This window comes from Cricetulus griseus, chromosome 6 (assembly GCF_003668045.3).
Source record: "Cricetulus griseus strain 17A/GY chromosome 6, alternate assembly CriGri-PICRH-1.0, whole genome shotgun sequence".
NCBI classification, from domain to species: domain Eukaryota; kingdom Metazoa; phylum Chordata; class Mammalia; order Rodentia; family Cricetidae; genus Cricetulus; species Cricetulus griseus.
Genome location: NC_048599.1, coordinates 2,069,716 through 2,090,369, shown reverse-complemented (window position 1 = coordinate 2,090,369; position 20,654 = coordinate 2,069,716). Strand labels below are relative to the sequence as shown.

Sequence of the window (20,654 nt, the reverse complement as noted above, 5' to 3'; positions counted from 1 at the left end):
CCCTGCTCCACCTGCTAATCCTGCTCATCTTCCCACATCCCCTAATTAGAATACTTACGGCCTAATAAGAAGATTGAGCGCCACTCTTGGCTGCTCTGAAGGTGAGAGCCATGCTTCGGAGGCAGCAGAAGGCTTGATTGCTGGGCTTCATAATTAGCATCTAACCAGGCTGCGCTCACACACCCTTGCTGTCCTCTATGAGGCTGATTTTACTGTCATGAGCGCCATTCAATTCAGGGCCCACCACGTGGTGACCATCAGCTACTCACCTTCCTCAGTCTCAAATTTCTCCCCCACATGGTGGGCCCGGTTAATTACGCCAGGGTTGGAAAAGATCTTGAGAAAAGCCAAGCCAGCCCCCTCGTGAACTTATTTAAAGCCCTGCAACACTCATGTCAAATTGAAAGAGCTCTCTCTGTTCCCTCCAAAACAAACAAAAAAGAAAACAGAAACAAAGGAGAGAGTGAAGGAAGACAGCACAGAACAAACCCTTCACTGGTGCTGTCAACTTCCTGGTCTCTGCTTTCCACCTGCCAGATGTCTCCTGACTCAAATGTACGGTGCGTGGCAGCCATGAGCCCTTGTCCCCCCAGGTCTCACAGAGTGCAGCTCCCAGGGTTCCAGTCACACTATGCTATCGGATCCATGCAGAAACAAGCTCTTTCTGTAGTAACATCTATTGATTTTTTTTTCTGACCACAAAAAGCTACTTCTCTTTGGTAGAAAAGAAGTCAGCCCAAAAAAGGAAATAGGAAACCTCCATCCCACAGTGTGGTTCAAAAGGCGGGCTCTAAAGCAGACTGTGGCCCTCCCTGAGCCTCGTGTGCTGGCCTGTCCCCTGTGTTCCTGAAAATGATCCTTGAAGGCATGGGGTAGGGCACTCCAGGGTCTGTCCTCTGCCTTCACAGACTCCTCTGTGTCCCTTCCATCGGTGTCAACAGACAGCACAGAAGTCAGAGGGAACACTTAGCTGACATCCTGAAACTCTTATAGCATAGGCTTACACAGGGCAGGGAACTTTGACGGTCCAGGGACAAGCTGGTCAGCTCTGTGCCACAGAGCCACCATCCATGGCTCTTTGGCCACTCACTCTGCCCTCCTCTGGTGCCACATGCAAAAGTCAACACTAAGGAAACATAGCTGTCCCTTCTTGTGTTCTCTTGTGGGTGTCAGCATCCCTCAAGGACACCCTGCAAATATCTTCAGCCTGATGATTAGCAATGGGTCCCCACCTAAGCCCAGGCCAGATATGGGTCAGAGTGTGAACACCACCTGAGCTCAGGCCAGCTGCTGGACAGAGTGTGAACACCACCTGAGCCCAGGCCAGCTGCTGGTCACAGTGTAAACACCACCTGAACCCAGGCCAGCTGCTGGTCAGAATGTGAACATGACCTGAACCCAGGTCAAATGCTATTCAGTGCACCGGCCATCATGACAGGCTGAAACCATCAGGGCATCACCTCACTGTGCACAGGCCTACTGCCATGTCCCTAGCCTGCGGTTCTCACACATGCTAAGCACCATAGCCCTGAAGCCTGCAGCTGTGGGGGAGTCACACCCACAACTATCTGGTCTCTGAAGGCTCAGAGCAGACAAAGCAATGACCAGCCAGAAGACAAGGGCCAGAAGTCAGAGGGGACAGGGTCTGAGGGACAGACGATGCTCTAGAGACCAGGGGAAGATGAGCCATGGGACACACTGCTGACCTCCCGTTCGATCCAGAGAAGGATCCCTGTACCCATGAGCCTGCAGGTTCCCAGGGCTACAGGACCCTTAGCAGCACCCAGGCCACATACAGATGGGGTGTCATCTTGGCTCTCTGCACCCTCACAGTGGAGGGGAGGGAAGGATGAGAAGCAGGTTGAGAGGGAGTCCCCAGCAGCTGGGAGCTAAGTCACTCAAATGGGGCTGGGATGGTGTCAGCAAGACAGAGGTAGGCCTCTAGAAAGATGTGATAGTGTCATGGCCCACTTCCTCAGCCAGACACAAAAGCCTATCACGTCCATTAACCATGTTGATGATCATGGCTTTGTCTGCATGGGGCTGCTTCAACTTCACCCAAGGTCCTTCCTGCCCTAGGACCCCCAGTGAGCCAGTGTGGTCCAGCTGCCCTCAGAGCCCACCGGTTGGCACAGATGGTCACAGACAGAGCTGACATCTCCAAATAAAAGAGCCAACCCAGGATGCAGAACAGCAGAAAGTCTCTGGGCCAGAAGTGAAAGAGTGTTGTGGGATTTTCTTTCCAGCCTGGTCCTGCAGCCGATCAGCCCCTAATAAGCACACAGAGACTTATATTAGTTTATAAACTGTTGGCTGATGGCTAGAGCTTCTTCCTGGCTAGCGCTCTCTTAATTACTAACCCATAACTACCAATTTATGCATTTCTACATGGCCTTATCTTACCAGAAAATGCCTGGCGTATCCTATCTTCCCGGTCTCTAATGGCATCTCTCTCTGCCTCTCTTCTCCCCAGAATTCTCCTCTTCTCATAGTCTCGCCTATACTTCCTGTCTGGATATTAGCCAATCAGTGTTTTATTTACCAACCAATAAGAGCAACATATATACCGAAGGACATCCCCCATCAGTAGAGACCCCAACAGCTTGAGAACGAGGGTCCCTGGAGTCACAGCCTAACCACAGTCCTGGTGCACTTAGCATCCACGCTGGACTGGATGCATCTCCACCCAGCATCTGAGGGCCATGAGCTTCATTGCTCCTTAGGGAAAAACATCTTTGCAAAAGTGACATTAGGATCTGGAAAGGTCATCTGGACTGGGGTACATCCGGATCTACAAACTGGGGTCCAGTAAGAATCAGGCAGAGGATGATTTGAGACACACAAGGAAGGCAGCCACCAGACAGTGTTTTGGCAGGAAGAAGAGAGGGACCACGCAAGGAGGGGGAGAGGACTAGATTGTGTGATGGAGTCAGCCCGGGAAGGGACAGGATGACATTTTGTTATTACCGCATCCCACATTAGAAACACTGTCACTTAATCTACCAGGAAAGCTACCAAGCAAGCCATGACGTGATCTTATCTTCTTGCTCTGGGTGTCTGGTCTGTTCTTACTGAAGGCCCCCTTAGGCCATTCAGGTGTGAGCAATACTCGAGCTACATATCAGAAAAGCGGGAATACAGTAGTGAGTACACCCCAAGACTATCTCCACAGCCCCTGCTACCACAGACCACTGAGTCCCTGCAAGGTGACAGCCCCATCTCTCAGGTCCTTTCTCTGGCATCTGACCTGCCAGTTTGGGAGCTTTTCTGTGCTTTTTCTGTTCTTCCCCCAGAAGACCCCACCTGAGCTGGCCTTGTAGGAAACAGGGCTGGGGCCTTCCCTAAGAGAATCTGGCTTGGAGACATGAAGGGCACAGATGGAGAGTCACACTCCAAGCGGTTGCTTGCCATGGCCACACTGTGTGTGTGTGTGTGTGTGTGTGTGTGTGTGTGTGTGTGTTGGCTCTGCCATGGCCGTGTAAGGCTTTCAGTCAACACAAGAGAGAGGCAGGCTGCTTGCTCTGTGGACTTTTTGCAGAACTGGAACTGACCCTAGGGCCTTGCTTGTGCTAGGTCAGAGCCCCATCACAAAGCTACACCTAAACCAAGAGTTTTTCATCACTGGCTCCACAGGAAAACATCTCAGTGGGGGGCAGACCAGTATACGCGATGCATGCACACTCAGGACACCACCCCAAGTAAACCCAGAAACATCCAGGCTTCCAAAAATATCCACAAATACTCAGACTTGTCCAGAAAACCCAATGACATCCAGACATGTCCAAAAATGTGCAGACACATTCAGAAATGTGTGGCATGTCATTGGCCAGGACGTCTGTGGTCTGTGTGGGGATTTTTAGGCACCCTCTTTCACAGTGTTCCCAGATGCCGTCTCCCTACAACCTCCACTTGGCAGAAACTCAGAGAAAACTGGACACTGTCCTTCCCTTTCCAAAGATGGAAACAAAACCACAGAGCCCATCTCAGCTGTCTCCCCAACTCCACACAAGACAAATCCATCAGACACCCTCATAGCCACCAACCAAACCCTGGGGACCCAGCGGCTCTAGGTCGTCCCTACCCTTGTCCTTCCCAGCCAACACTGATGTCCAGCCTGCCCTTAGAGCCTGGAAGGGCCCCGAGATAGCCTGCAGTGCAGAAGAGCTCTGAGCACTGAGGAGACCTCCCTGATCCTGCCCATGACTTGCTGAGGGGTCATGTCACTCAGGCCAGGCTGACAAGGAACCCTGGAGAGCCTGGGGCAGGTTTCAGCTGGGGGACCTGGGGTAAGCCTGGATAGAACACTACAGTAACAACGCAGTGCCCTTCTTGAGGCAGGAGCCCTACAGGACCCCGGGGCTGCCTCCACTCCGGGAGCTCTCACACATGCTATCCACTGCACCCCTTGCTCCCAGCGAGTTCCATGCTTTCTGCTCTTGTCTGTTTCCCCTCCTCTGACCTCTTCTTTCAAGGGCCACCAGGGGCAAGGGCATGGGGTCAGAGAGATCGCCATAGAGTGTAACACGAATAATAAAAACCCAGAGACAGATATTGGGGTTCAAGGTTCAAGCTGAAAATCAGAGAAGCAAAGCAACCAAGCCAGTAGATCTTACCTCTACCAAGCTGAAATGGCTAATCCTGTGTAGGGGACAGTGTAGCCAGCTTCTAGCAGGCGTTTAAAGGGTTACACTGTCCCCTACAATGGAATCCTCTGCAAAGTTAAAGATCAATGTTAATGAGATATTTTACGACCTGGTCAGACAGATAAATAGAAAAACACCAGTGGAAAAGAAGAAGCCCAGCTAGCTCAGTCAGTAGAGCATCAGACTCTCAATCTCAGGGTCATGGGTTCCTGGCCCACGTTGGGCACCAGCTAATGAAGGAGCTTTGTAACCTGTGAGGTTAAGATATCCTTTATTAGATAAACGCAAGCCAGAGCATGCCAGGGGCAGCAAGGCAGGGAGGCCAGAGAGAAGGGGCTCCCATGTGCCTTGTCTGTCCCTTTAAACCCTATCTCGAGTCATCCTGACCTCACCTTGACCACACCCTGATGGGTGTGGTCAGGCACACCTGTAGCCAGCTTCTAGCAGGCATGGCTTACACTGTCCCCTACAATCCTGTCTCCATGAATCCTCAGAGACAAAAGGCTCTCAGTTCCTGTCTCCTCCTCCTTGTATTCCTCTCTCCACCCAGCCATATCTCTCCTGTCTCCACCTCCCTAGTGCTGGGGTTAAAGGCGTGTGATACCAAGTGCTGGGATCAAAGGCATGAGCTCTGTTACTCTTCTCTCAAGAGTGGCCTTGAACTCAGAGAGATCTATCTACCTGTCCCCTGTGTCCTGGAATTAAAGGTGTGTGCCATCACTGCCTGGCCCAATGGTTTGCTAGAATGGCTGCTGGGATTAAAGGTGTGTATCACCATTGCCTAACCTCTAATGTTTGTGGCAAGCTTTAATAAATCATATATGATATATCACCACAATGGAGGCCAACTGAACAGGTAGAAAAGCCCATGGTGTGATCTTTAACCCCTATGTGGAAAGGATCGTGACAGATCCAGACAGGTTGGTCTCAGTCCCCAGCTCAGGATCTTCCTGGCTTCCAAAGACAAGAGGCAAGACAGAGCATAGTTTAGCCCAGGATCATCCAGTCACAGCCCACATGCCAGGTCCAACCTGTGCCTGCTTTGAAAGTCATAACCACATTTGCCCTGCCCCCACCCCCTGCACCCATCACTGTTTCTCTGTCAGTCCAGATACTGAGACGTTTGTTTCCTTGACTTTCCCCGTGGCCATCACCACAGGTGCAGTGTGGTCAGCACCATGGCCACGTCGCTCGTTGCAGCAGGGCCTCCTCCTTCCACTCCAGGCTTTGCAGCGCTCATTGCTCTGATCTGAGGTCTCAGACAGGCAGCCAGAGACAGATGCAGCCACAGATGGACACTGTATCTATTTGCTATCTCTGAACTTTGCCAGTGTTTAAGCAACAGGCTTTGTACACAGATCCTCTGGATCCCTTCAGCGGCAGAGGTTCTCATCTCAGGGCAGCCCCAGGCTAGCTCACGTGACCCGGAGTACATGCTGCTGTTAGCTTCCAGGAGTAACCCCAACTAGTAAGGAAAGGAAAGAGTCTCAGGACACCATGTCTCCAGACTGGAGCAGAACAGGTGTGTCCAGGCAGCACACTCCCCAGGTCCCCCTTGCCCATCCACTCAGACAGACTCACCCTATGGGTGGTTCTTTTCTTTTCCAGGTCTCACCCCACACCCCACACTGGGTCAAAGCCACACAGACAGGTGACACCCACTCAGCTGCTCTCTGAGCCCAGTTAAGCCGAGACTGCTGCCATCTCCATCTGTCCTTGCTCTGCAGTCCCTCAGGCCTCCTGTGCTCGTCACCTCTAACCTCCCCATGGTTTCCTGTCTCACTCTAAATAATTCTAGACTCTGCCTTTGATCCCTCCATACCCTCGAGACTGCGCTCCCCATCACAGGCCAAACTTTCTGGAGTACACACACGCAGGCGCGCGTGCGCACATACATACACGCACACGCACACACACACACCACCTCCCCCCAGGGCCTTAGCAGAAACCATTCCTGCTGCTCGCAAGAGTCCTCCCCAAGCACATTAACCAGAGATGGTTAACTCAATTAGCGCCCCATGCCTGACATCCTCTGTCCATGGTTGCACAGCCCTTGTCGTTATCTGATCATTTTCCCTTATTTACTGCCTGCCTCCTTCCTTAGAGCCCTGCTTCTCAAATGACACCCCCCTTGGGATATTACTACACTGCTGATGTCTGTGATCGACTCCTCACACCCCACAGGCAGTCTAGGGATGCTACCCAGCACCCCCATAGAGCATGGGACATTCAGCAACAGAGTGTGACCTGGCTGCTAATGTCAATAGTCCTCATTTGGGAAGAGCTGTCCCACAGTCAGCCTTGGAAAGACAGGAACCCCAGGGTGGGTAGTCCACAGCCTCAAGGAGGAGAAAGAAGGGGGAAGGGAAGGAGGGCAGTGTTCAGGCTGCTATTTCCATCAGCGGCCTGCAGGGCCTGATGAGAGCTGGGGGGATTACCAGAAAGGGCTGAGAAGGAAGACACCTGGATCCCTCAGCCCTCAGGCTTTGAAGCAAGGACACTCCCTCCACTCAACCTCATTCCTCAAGTCCTCAGTGGTCATGGGTGGTGCCCAATGGAGAAGTGAGAGGAGGAACAGAGTGACTGGTGAGAGCTGAGAGAGCAAGCACGCTGACTCCATCATGTTCCAGCCTGAGGCTTGCTAGGCTGTTGGCTCCCCACCGGCAGCAGCAGTGGGAAGGAGGGGCTGTGTGCACCCCACTGAGAAGAGTTGCATTTTCTCTGCTTTTGATGCAGCAGAAAGAGCTGCTGGCTGGAAGGAAAAAGGAGGGGAGCCCCCTCGGGAGTTATACAGGCAGTGCCAGGAGCTGGTGGCAGGACTAGGCAGATAGGAGCCCCTGAGTGTTTCTGTACCCCCCCCAAGTAGAGCATAGAGTCTCTCTCTCTCTCTCTCTCTCTCTCTCTCTCTCTCTCTCTCTCTCTCTCTCACACACACACACACACACACACACACACACACACACACACACACACACACACTCAGGCTGCAGTGAGCAATGCTGAAGTCTGGGCAAGAAACTTTGACTCAGCAACTAGAGGCTCATGCAGAACTAGAGAATGGGGGGTTGTTTTAAAGATTTGTCTTGATTATTTTTAATTACACATGTGTGTGTGAGAGAGAGAGAGAGAGAGAAAGAGAGAGAGAGAGAGAGAGAGAGAGAGAGAGAGAGAGAGAGAGAGAGAGAGAGAGAGAGAGAGAGAGAGAGAGTGAGTTTGAGTGGAGGCCCAATGGCAGAGGTCAGAGGAATTCAATCCCCCGGAGCAGGAGTGAGACACCTGACATGAGTTCTAGGACTCAGACTCAGGTCTCTGCAAGAGCAGTATGCGCTCTTAAAGACTGAGCTATCTCTCCAGACCCAGAACCTGGTTTTTACTCATATCCTAAAGTTAGGGGGCTAGGGAAGCCCAGATTCCAGAGACTGTAATGGTCCCTGAAATGTTTGCCCAAGACACTGGCCATGCTGGGGACCACCCTTGCTAAGAGCCCTGTTGGTGGCCGTGGCTCTGCACTTGGTGCCGAGTTGTCACCAAGAGTCAACCTGGGCACACTGTGAGATGTGCACAGTTTCACCACTCAAACCCTAAGCAAGAAAGCCTCAACAACTAGGACATGGCAAAGGACTCTCCCACACTGTAGGTCTCTGATGCTAGGGCCCAGGGCTACTGTAGACGAATGTGGATCAGGCGGTCTGTCCACACAGCAATCACCTCCTCCTGGCTCCGGGATGTAGGAGAATAGATAGAGCAACCTGCAGAGGGTCAGGACAGCTCCATGACAGGGCTCAGCCTGCTGTAAGGGGCCTGCTGTAAGGGTCACCCTGAAGCTGTATGGAAATCTGGAATCTCCAACAGCATCCCCCACGAAACCATGCAGGATAGTGAGCAGAGTCCCCTCAGGGTGGCTGATGAGAGCAGGGCTGTGTTGCCCACCACATGTCCCAAGCCCAAGGCTTACAGCCTGCATTGGTTCCCCACAGGCAGCAGCAGTGAGAAGGAAGAGCTGTGTGCACCCCACTGAGAAGAGTTGGGTTTCTTGTCTAGTGCCAGTGACTTGAGCTGTAATTTACATGCTGTGGAATTCACCCTACAGTTCACTCACACAGGGTTGCACACCCATCACTTCCGCCTAGCTCCTGGGCATTTTCATCACCCCTAAAAGGAGCCCCACAGTGCTGGTGTCACCCCAGTAGGCATCCTCTGCCATCCGTGGACTTGCCTGATGTCAACATGTCTCCTTAATGGGGACATCCGTGTGGCTTGTGGGCCTGGCTGTTGTTACCTGACACAATGGCTTTGGGGCTTTGGGGTTCATCTTAGCATAGCAGGTGTCAAAAGGCTTTTCCTTTTCATGGCTGAGTAATACTCCATCGTGTGGACACACCATGTTTTGAGTACCCATTATGGGCTGGCTGGCCTTTGTGGATGGTGCCATGTGCACACTGGCGTAAATCATTTGTGTGAACACCTGTTTTGAGGCCTGGAATCCACACTCAGGAGTGGGGTTTCTAGGCTGCGTGCCAACCTGAAGTACAACTTTGCACTGTTCCCACTGTGCTTACATATCCCTCTGCCCTCACAGCGGCCCCACAAACCACCTCACTGGGCCCTTGGGCACAGAGCAGTCTCTAGACGCTGAGCAACAAGAAGATGGCTTCAGCTTCTCCATTTCTCAGTATCTGAGGAAACAAAAAAAGGTTCCATCAATGGCCGATAGGAAAGCCCAAGAGGAGTGACCCCTGGGAACCATGGGAAGCAGACACAGAACAGCCCTGAACAGAGCAGAGTGGTCAGCGATGGCTTTGGCCTCAATGGAGAATGAAGGGACTTGGGGTCCTATATGTTTGGTCTCTGGACCTCAATTGTATATGACCACCTGCTAGGGTCAGAGAACCCAGAATGAGTAGGAGGCTTTCTTGGAGCCTTGTGGGTAAGACAGTCTCAAAACTCACTGGGGACAGCGCCTGAGGCGAAGTTAAGAGCTCCCAGCTATGGACTTGGCCTGACCTAGAGAACACAGCTAGCAGGACAACAGTCCAGGCTGGCAAGGGATGCTATATATGGGGACAGGCTGCTGGGGAAGCTTGGGTGCTAGGGCAAGCTGACTGATGCATTCTTGATGGATGTTCTGCAGGGAGGGCACAGGGAGGAGAGTGAGAGCCCTAGGGATGGCTGCTTCCTGTTCTCAAGCTTGAAAATGGTTAAATCGCTTTTTAATGAATTCACTGCAGCTCCACTGGGACCAGCTGCAGGGACACCTGCCCTGTTCTCTGTACCGAATGGGAGCTGGGGAAGGGGTTCCATGGGAAAGCAGTTGACCAGTAGGAGTGACTCTGAACACAGCATGCCCACTGTACCCAGCACCTCCTGAAAATGTGTCCTTCTGTCTCCATGGAGGGATAATACAGGGGCAGAGACTGCCCAGCTGAGCCCCACATGGATTCAGGGGCAGGCTGTAGACTCTAGAGCCTGGCTAGCCTGCTTCTTCTGAGGCCCTGCAGTATTTCTCCAATCTTGCTGGACTAGCTTCCCTCCCAGGGTCCTGCTGTCCAAAAGCAAGCCCAGCTCGCCCTCTAGTGTCAGGCTGCCATACACACACATGCACACTATACATATATGTATACAGGTATGTATACACACGAATGTACACATATACATGCATATAGGTTACACACATTCCTACATGCCCACAGGCATTCATATGTACATATACACATATAAGCACATGTGTTCATATATAATAAGCCTCTTTATTTCTGTTTATCTTTTTTCCAGTGCCACACAGGTGGCAGTGCTGAGCTTTGGCTTACTTATTTGTCCCTCTCCAGCTGCCAGGTTGGCTGTGTCTGGGACAGAGAGAGGAAGAGGACGGAATACAGATGGCAGGAGTGAGAGGGGCAGAGGGGAGGGAACGGGGGAGGAAGGGAAGGACAGATGGACAGAAAAGAAGGATGGGTATAGGGATGGATGGGTAGATGGAGGGATGGTGGATGAATTGACAGAGGAATTTTGTGACCCATCTGGAGCCAATGGATAGAATCACACACTTCTCCTTTTAGGGGAGCAAGAGTGGAGATTTAAGTCATTTGGAAGATGTTCCAGAGGGACCCTTTCTACCCTGTCCCCAGTGGTGCAAGTGCGAGGTGACAGGGTCCCCACAGAGCTGGCCCCCATGCTGGTCGGCACTGTTATTCCCACAGCGTGACACCTCTGGTGGGGGAGGTGTGTGATCCCCAGTGCTTCTGCCTCTCAGTGCAGGGGCGAGCGGGAGGGGGTCACATGACTCCCCCCAGGCCTGATGCAGCATATCATCACCTTTGCTTGCCTTTCAAGGAGCCCACCTGCATCCAGATGCTCACTTCTGCTTCGCTGCAGAGCTCGCGAACCACACCGCTGTGTCTTGCTGTTTACTGGCCTGTCGTTCCTTCCCCGACTCCAGTCCTAGCTTTACTCCAGCTCAGCTTTACTCTGACAGCGACATCCCTTAGCCTGGCCCTGCATCTTGCAGACTCTCCTCTCTGCTACCGCACTCTGAAGACAGTGCAGGTCCCTCTGAACCCTGCTCTGCCCCTCTGCACCCACTGAAGGCTGCCGAGATACAAATACGGTTGGGCTCCTGCCACAGCCACCTACCGCAAGGCTACAGCAGGTGCCACAGCTCCAGGAAGTCCCAGGCAGCCTGTGCCAAGGATGAACCCCACTGAGGAAGCCTGCATTCCCTGTCTCCCGAACCCAGACTGACCCTTTGTCTTTCCCCCTCCAGAAAGTCCAGCAGTACACAGTCATCGTCCAGGCCACTGACATGGAGGGAAACCTCAACTATGGTCTCTCAAACACAGCCACAGCCATTATCACGGTGACAGACGTAAATGACAACCCTCCAGAATTCACCACAAGCACAGTGAGTACCTCACATCCTCGCAATGATGCCAGCCCCAAGCTGGCACATCCCTCTCAGTAGGGGAAGGGCTCTAATGGAAGAGCTGAATGGATTGTGGTCAACAAATACTGAGGCATAGGTAGCGGACAGAGAGGGACACCATGGCAGCCATCTCTAATGAGAAAGAATGGGCCTAGATACTCTTGTGCAGAGGTGGCCCTAAGGGCCTAGTGCTCCCCAAGATTAAGTGATTGGCTGATACCTTGCTGAGATCTTTGTAAAGTCTGCAGAAGGTGGCTGATCAGGCTATCATATATTTGGGGAGGCTTTGTGACGGTGCAGTGCATACTGGCTTGCCAGATGCCCAGCTGAGCCTTGGCTATGGATACTGCGTGTCCTTGAAGCAAAGGTCCCCTTTCTACCTTGGTCCTCAGTAGACAGTGGCTGGCCCGGTACAGTTCCCATCCCCAGACAAGAAAATTGGTAAAGACTAGGCAGGCACTGGACACTGGGACCTTAGAAGTCAAGGTATCTTGCTGAACAGGCATGTACCCACCCAACTATGGTATAGAAAGTCCACTGTGAGCCGACAGCCATGGATCAGAGGAACATACCTCTGCCCCACCCTGGGAGAGAAGGTTCTGGAGACAGAACTATAAGTCACATGACCCCCATCTCCCCTGGACTCCCATGGAACAGCCATGCTCCAGGGAGGGTCCCTGCCTATGAGACCCTTAGGCTCTCTCAGTGCCCAGCAAATGTGATAACCACTTCTGGGCCTCCCAGCATCCTCTGGGGCCCTGGCCTCAGACATCTCTCTGCTTGCTAGCATCTGCCTCCATGACGCCCAAGTCCATGAATGGGTGAACAGTGCTGTGACCTGTGGTTCTTGTGCCTCTGTGAACACATAGTCCAGCCCAGCCCTGACTAGATGGCAGACTGCAGGTGTCTGGCCAGGATATGCAGAGGGGAAGGTCAGAAGGTCACGCACAGAGGCAGAGTGAAGAGGAGCATTGTGTCCATAATAGTGACAACAAGGACTCTATCAGACACACGGGTGGACACTCTCCATCAGGCCCCAACCAGTCTGCCCTCTCAGTCTCTGGTCCCCAACCAGTGAGTAGTCAGGGCCGGTGGTGGGCCAGGACATGGGGCTCCCGGCACAGCCCACAGGGAACATCTGGTACTGAACCCTGGAAGTGGCTGCATGTGGAGATGAGAGGGGGGAAACGCTCTGCCTAAGGTCAAGGTGCCTGCCTAGAAGGCTGGAGCCCAGGCAGGAGCATGAACGAACGAACGCCCCATTCCTGGTCTCCTGGACCACAACACCATCTAGTGGCCAAAAAGATGGCCAACAACAAGCTCTGCCCAGGTCCCCGGCAGACTGTGAGTTCTGTCCCTTACCACAAACAACAGGAGCAGGAAGGAGGGGTAGAGGGTTTGGCGGGGCTGCTCGCCCTGGAGAAGCACTGGTGCACTGTCAAAAGAGGCCTTGAGAAAGCTGGAGGGGCCTCTCTCTGGATTCAATCTCTTTGCTCTCCCTCTATCAGACAAGAGGAAGAAAGGCCAGGGCCAGGCTCCAGGAAAGCAGTCACTGACCCTAGACCTGCAAGCGACACCCCTGGCACAGCCATCCTTCTGCCTGGGCCAGGCCCACACTGGGGCCACCCCTGGCCTAGACCATGCTTTGCCACAGCCATCGCAGGAGGGCAGGGTATGTACCCAGGGTGGCCTTGTCAGGATCAGAGCCAGTACCACTCTCAGACACCAGCCCAATTGTCTTAATTAGGTTTCTGTTGCTGTGATAAAACACCATGACCAAATGCAAGGGTTAATTATGGAGGAAAGGGTTAATTAATGTAGCTTACACATTCTGATCACAGATCCACAGTTTCAGCCCAAGGAAAGTCAGGACAGAAACTCAGGGCAGGAACTGAAGCAGAGACCATGGAGGAACACTGCTTACTAGTTTACTCCTTGTGGCTTGTTCAGTTTGCTTTCTTATAGCACCCAGGACCACCAGCCAAGGGGGTGTGACACCCCCCAAAGTAGACTGGGCCCTCCCACATCAGCCATTAATCAAGAAAATGGCCCACAGATTTGCTTACAGGTAATATGATGGAGGCGTTTTCTCAAATAAGGTTCTTCTTCCCAAATAACCCTAGCTTGTGTTAAGTTGGGGTGGGGATGGAAATCAGGACTGTAAGTGTTAATTCAACTCAGATGGAAAGGGATTCTGGCACTCGGTAGCCACAGAATACTGAGTGTTACAGCTCTGATGGGAAAGTATTCTGGCAATCAGGAGCCAAGGAATACCACAGGTCACAGTAAGCATAGCAGCTTACAGCCCTGCTCCAGGGAAAGACTTCCCCATTGTAACTGCTCTGCTCTGGCAGGGAATGGCTTCTCCAGCAAAGTTGTTACAGTTCAGCTTGGGTCCCCTGGAGTGTAGTGTAACAATTCCTAACAACTCTGCTTCCCTAGGGAAAGGTTTCCTCAGAGAAAGTGTTACAGGCCTGCTCACCCAAACCTCATTCAAGAGATTTACTGGGAGGGAAGAATCCCAGGGTGGCAGAGGACAGCTGGACAGCCTGAAAGCCACAAGCTGAACAGGCACAGGGTTTATATAGGGCTTCTAAGGGGCGGAGTTTTTCCAGGGAGATTTCCAGGGTGAGGATTGGTCAGATTTCAATCCCTCAGCTCAGATTGGTTAGATCTCCTGCTCAGTGACTGGTTGGTTTTCTGCTCAGGTTTAGTGTCAGATTTGGGTCTGGTTACAGGGCCAAAATACGTTTCTTTCACTGGTCCTTTTTAGCCTCTTGGCTCTAATTTTAGGGCCAGGGTGTATTTCTTTCACTGGCTCTGATTCCGGGGACAAAGAGTGTTTCTTTGGCTCTGCTCAGGGTGTGTTTCTTTGGCTGGCCCTTTTTCCCTACACGGAAAGTGTTGCTAAGCCAGGCATCAGTGTTGTGGGACCCCAGGATAATCACATGGTGCTCAGACCCTCTGCTAAGTCAGGGCCACTGTGCTCCCAAGAAAACACCCCTATGCCCATTCCAGACTGCTGGAGAGCAGATGCTGGGGTGCAGAAACCACACAGCTCTCCTGACATCAGCCCTCCACACCTGCCCTGCACCTACCCTCAGGAGGCAGCCTTGGAATGCTATGGTCACCATGAGAGCCAGGACAGAGGGAAGCCAAAAGAGTTCAGCTTCGGACTCATCCCCAGCAGTGGCCTGAGGGGTTTCAAGGAACGTGCCTACAGGAGGAGGGTTTCACCAAAGAGACTGGTGGCACTGGAAGGAACCTCAGAGGGTGCTGTGTGGTGCTGAAGGACCCTGCCTGCCACAAACCCCGTTCTCCTCATCTGGAAATAGGGCCCATGCCACCTTGCTCATACCAAGATCTCCAAGAAGCTATGTTGGTTGGAAAGGACAGGACACCCCACAGATACCCTGGTTCAGAGACAGACAGAGCCAGCAAACCCTACTCTTATGTCAAACAAATGAACCCTGTCTCAGACTGTCTATGAGATCATCTCAGGTCAGACTTAGCAGGACACAAGCTGGCAGCTCTGACACCAGCTGTGCTGCTGCCCAGAGCCCTACTGCGCTGCTTGAGGGTGACCATGGCCCACAGTGAGAAACACGTCCCTGGCACCTAGTGCCCTTCCACAACAACTCAGGGGAATTGCCCACACCCGGGTTCAGCAGGAGGCACTGTGGATGGACCGGTTCTGCCCAGGGTCTGGCCTGAACCACCATGTACCATCTAACTCAACTTCATCCTCCCCCATGTGCATCAGCCATACTGCAAACAACCTGCAAGGTCCCCATGCCATCTGTGAGGCGTAAGTGAGGAGGTGGACGCTCTGGAGAGAGCAGTGGCCCCATTGTGACCCCAGCCAGCACAGGCAGCTGGAGGGTCACAGCCGGAATACAATGGCACAAAACTCTTTTCCAGAGGTTGGTCCTGCCTCACGAAACCCATGAAGGACAGTGGGAAATCCTGCTTCCCTGGGACATGGAGGGCAAGGTGGGACGAGCAGGTGGCAGTCTGAAATTCCATGAGTACAGGACACTTTTCCAAGCCAAGCTCCACGCCTCCTCTTCAGTATGCTCTCCGAAGACATCTGTACATACATGGGCTCCAGGTGGCCCTGGCCAGGCCCCGTCCAGATGAGTAGCAGGCAGATGCCCCAGAACACTGTCTTTGCTTCACAGTGGGAGTGTGCGGGCAGGTTGGCCACACACCACACACGGGCTATTTTTGTGAAGCTTAATCAGGAACAATCAGGCAACGCTAAAGAGATGCAGGGACTTGCCAGCTCCAATTTCTATTCTTAAGTGTTAATTAAAAGTTATTTCCTTCTTGCTCCTGTGCAGCTGCAGTGCCCCCTGGAGGGCAGAGCCCATAGCTCACCCAGGACCACCCTACTTTCAGCAATTACCCTCCAGAGTGATACAGGACAGGCTGGGGTGGAAAACAACCTTCACAGCATGACCCCGGAGCCTCCAACCTGCCCCATGCACAGATCCCAATGGGGAACCCTGAGACCCAGAAACTGTGGCCTTTCTCTAAGCCCTGCCCCTCCCACCCACACATAGCCACTCCTGAGCTAGTCTTGACCCCTTCTTGCTGTGTGGCCTTGGCTGATGTCCAGACCTCTCTGAGCCCAGAAAGCTTGTCTACATCTTACATGCAAGATGGTCTGTCCCCTCACAGGTGTGAGTGACACTAAGTTAAATGATTGAAAGGCAGAAGAAGGTCGTGGTGTTCCCATAGGTCACCTCCCAGCAGGTCAAGGGACAGCACACAGTAGGACAGTGCCCATCTGAAGGGCACTCGGCCAGGCTATGCTGCACTCCTGGTATTGGATTTCTGAACTATGACAGTGAGATCATGGGTGTACAATGAGGAAAAGCTTATTTCAGTGCGTGTTTTCCGAGGTTCCCATCCATAGTCACTGTGGACCTGAGTTGAGACCACAAATCATTGGAGGTGGGAGCATGAAGCAGAAAAAAACTGCTCACTTACTCACCAGGAAGCAAAGACAGACAATAAGGGGTCAGGGGCTCCATAGCCCCCTCAAGAGCACAACCCCACCCAGTCACCTGACTCCCTCACACTAACCGGTACCTACCAGTATAGTTTCTACCCTGTTCCCAACACTGCCTCAGTTTAGAGAGCAAATCTTCATCACCTGGGACTCTTACCCAAACCAGAGCAGGTAGGTGGCAATCACAGACAGATGGCTCACTTACCAGTCCTGAAAGTAGTTCCCCAGGGGCAGGAGTCCACTGAACTTTCAGAGTCAAGCATCTGTGCCTGCAGGCGCCAAGGTTTTAAGGTCCTCCTAGAGGCACCTACCCCAATAACCTGGGTGTAACGTATAACTAATACACCCTAATACATGTGTCACTGGGGACTGTTCTTCACAAGGGTGCCACATAGGCTGGCTTAGGATAACTCCCAGCCTCACACTGACACCTCTTGAGACACCGTTACAGGCTAAGGTGCTGGGGCTAAGGGCCTCAACATATAAATTTAGGGGACATGACTCAGCCTGCAACACTGCCTGTCCCTAAGCCCCTGTGATCTCCCTCCAAGGAAAGCTCCCCATATCGTGGCAAGGGGACACTCAGACACTGTGGCAACCCTATTGCTGACTCAGAATGTCACTATGGAGGCCACCAGCAATGACAGCCTCACCCAGATACACAGAACAGCCTGGGAACCCAGTGAGAAAGCCAGGCCCTGGACATGTATGCCTACAACTCAGTCTGCTGTCCTCTCTGAGGTTGCTTCGTGCCCCTCTGTGCTAAATGGAAAAGAGGAAGATTTGAAAGTAAGACCCTCTGGAAGCAGGCTGTGCACTTACTTCCCTTGTACTCGTGGTCTTAAGGGAACCTTCTGCAGCCTCAGGCCTCATTGCTTCAGGGCAGCGAGGCTGACCACAGCCTGAAAATCAAATGAACCCTCTGCTTTACAGCAACTCTTCAAGTCCATCCATTGTTCCAGTGGATGACTGGAAGAGCCTGGCTCCAGAGCAGCACTGGGGGACACTGTGGGGACATCCTATAGGATACGCATGGGGCTCCCATCTGATCCTCAATGTACAAGACAGTTATGTATCTTGCTAGGGTGAATTTCAAGACAGCAGAGCCTGTGAGCTCAGAGCTGCTGAGAACAAAATCTAGAAGCCAGCCCCAGCAGTGGGCCACAGCTGGCAGTGGACATGGATTCCTAAGGCAGACACGCCCCTCCTCCACTCCGAGTGAGGCCCTGGGGCCTTTGCAGGTACACACAGCAACCTCACTGTACTGTTTGGTCACTGGCTATAGTGGCTGACCCCAAGCCACCTGGAGCAGTTGCCTGCTGGTGGCAGGAGCCAGGACATGTGTCTCTTCCGGCTGCCACTGTTGGAGTCCTGCTCCCCTGTCCACCCCTTGCTCTCCATCATGTACCTATCCTAACCACTTGCCATCAATCCTCCATGCACATGAGAAGAGCTTGAGTGTAGGAGGGGAGCCTGTGCAAGCACTTGGTGCACGGGTGAGGTTCATTCTGGGAGATGGGAGCCGATGGGAGCCTCGGGTGCTGCCGGTCCTCAGCTTGAGGAGCCAGGGCACTCTCTGTCATCACAGTGAATACCAGCTGTCCCATCCCCCTAGGTATCTACTCCAGAGCACTGACCCTACCACTTCCCAGTGTTGGCCGGGTCCAGCAAGTATGCCCCCCTTGCCCCAAGCTCTATCTGAGGTCCTAATATTCTTTCTTACATTCTGCAGTTTGCAGGAGAGGTCCCCGAAAACCGTGTGGAGACAGTAGTAGCCAACCTTACAGTAATGGATCGAGATCAGCCTCACTCACCCAACTGGAATGCCGTCTACCGAATCATCAGTGGGGACCCCTCCGGCCACTTCACTGTCCGCACAGACCCTGTCACCAATGAGGGCATGGTCACCGTGGTGAAGGTGGGTGACGGTTTCCGGCACATTCCCTAGTCCAGGAACATACATGTCTGTCAGCCACCTAGGGCAGAGGGCCAACGCCTTTGGAGACAACCTTCACAGGGTCTCTCCTGGCTCAGGCTGGCCTCAAACTTGTACGGCCAAAGCTGGCCTTAAACTCCTGATCCTCCTGTCTCCACCCCTTACCCACCACCTTCCACTGGGAAAGGGGAAATGGTTCAGATTTGGGCCTTCACGTCCTCGCTGGCATTTTCTTCTGAACAAGACTCTCCTTCATATGAGGCTGTGCACACACCCAGCTCTTCAGAGGCAGGAGGATATGTTATGACCCTGCTCTCTGGCTTGATGCTAAGGGCACACCTCTTTAAGGGTGTGCTTGGCCCTCCCTTTTGAGCCAAGAGTCTTTGGGGGTGGGTGTCACCTTAGTGAGTACGTCCAGCATCCTAATTGAAACTGTCAGAAAAAATTTTCTATTGGTTTCCACATTACAGGTGTGGTTTTATTTTACCTGTCTGTGGGTTTTATTGGCCATAGTCTTTCTGGAAGAACTGATTTTCAGGGCTTCACATACAATGTGGTTCCATGTCCCACAGGGACATGAGCCAATAAACACAGAGAAACTGTTCTCTTCACAGTCTTATGGAGCAGCCTGTTAAAGAAAATTGGCTTGACCTCTGCCTGGGGCTTGCAGGAGGGGCTTCAGGCATCGGCAGTCTTTGGTTATGCAAGAGGAAGACCTTGTCACAGTGCAGTACCAGTTCTGGGAGCTTAGTGGCACCTGGAGTTTAAGGACAGAGGAGCCAGGACTAGGCCTAAAAGCCCCTGTGAGACCTTTCAAGAGCCCTGGACACCGAGTCAAACTTGCAGCCAGCTGGGATGGTTGTGGGTCCAAACCAAGTGACCTTCTAGGCACAGGCCCTGTATGGCGTCCAGCAACACAGTTGCTGGGCAGAGACAGGGTAAGGGGGGGACCAGCCCATTCCCACTTGTACTTTGACCTCTCCAGCAATATCTGGGCCTGAGGAGGCCGAAGCACAGGCCTGGCCGTGCTCCAGGTCCTGGGGGAAGTGACAGGTAGACATTACCATGTGCCACAGAAAGATAAGAGCACACTCAGGGTTTGGGGGAAAGGAGGAGGGCTCACCAAGGTTACCATCAAGGGAGCCGGCAGCCTCTCTGGCACCGCTCTAGACAGCAGTTCCTCTGTTTCCTTCCCGTGCCCAGCAGCACTATTGATTACCTAGTTTTTAGTTCCTTTCCATGCATAGAAACTTCCCATAGTGGCACACTAGGACACCACAGTTCAGGGCTCCAAGGATAGGTATCCAGAGATAGGCTGGGTTCAGGTCCACTTAGCCACAGACTCAGGAGTCAGGCCCAGCCCAGTTGGCACCTGAAGGTAGGACACAGATAGAAGTGGGAAGCCGGCTCAACCAGCAAAGCTCTTCCCCAAACAGGGCTCATGAAGACCCAGGCAGGCCTATGTGAGAGTCAGGGAGCCATGTGAATTCCCCCGGTAACTGTCAGGCTTCATATTCTACCTACCTTTGCCCTGTTGAAGAAGCTGAGTCAGACGGCTGAGGATGTTCCCACTGGCATCTGAGCCAGTGCCCCAGCCATGTACTCTTGAGCTTCCTTTGAAGAAAGAATTAGCCAGGAAGGGTCCTTCAGGGAGAGGTTGGAGGCTAGGGAGCTGTGGTATATGGCTTTCTTGCTTAAGGTCATCAAGGCCTGGCCTATGGACTCAGGCAGTGACAGACCAACTCTCCCATAGAATGACAGCAAGCTGCAGAGTAGTGCACTCAGCTCTGAGACCATCTGCTGATGTAATTCAGGGTCTCAGTCTACTCCTCACTTGGACCACTCTTAGCATCCCATTGTCTAGTACTTTTCTAAGTTCCAACCAGATGCAGGTGTAGGGAGAGATCCTGGATACCTGTACCGTTGACCACTCCCATTTGAGCGTGGTCACAAGTACGTACTGGGGTAGGATAAAGAGTGAGGAAGAGAGGCGCTTGGCCTCTTTCAGAGTTCTGGTCAGGTCTCAGAGTGCAGCTGAGACTGACTTCTCGGGAGTGCCAATCTGGTTATCGGCTTCTCGTGTGAGTTGTTCTCATTTATAAATATATCATCAATAACCATATCCTGTGTACGGTTGTG

The 20,654-nt window shown here is 52.7% G+C and overlaps 1 protein-coding gene across 2 annotated transcripts in view; it reads left to right on the top strand.

The window, feature by feature from the left end:
• Cdh4 (cadherin 4) overlaps window positions 1–20,654 on the top strand; it is a 522,015-nt gene that overhangs the window by 481,154 nt on the left and 20,207 nt on the right. For both annotated transcript variants that reach the window (XM_035446876.1, XM_035446875.1), the window contains 2 exons: window positions 11,404–11,541; window positions 18,312–18,497. In XM_035446876.1, coding sequence (XP_035302767.1) covers window positions 11,404–11,541; window positions 18,312–18,497 — 324 coding nt within the window. The remainder of the gene's footprint in view (window positions 1–11,403; window positions 11,542–18,311; window positions 18,498–20,654) is intronic.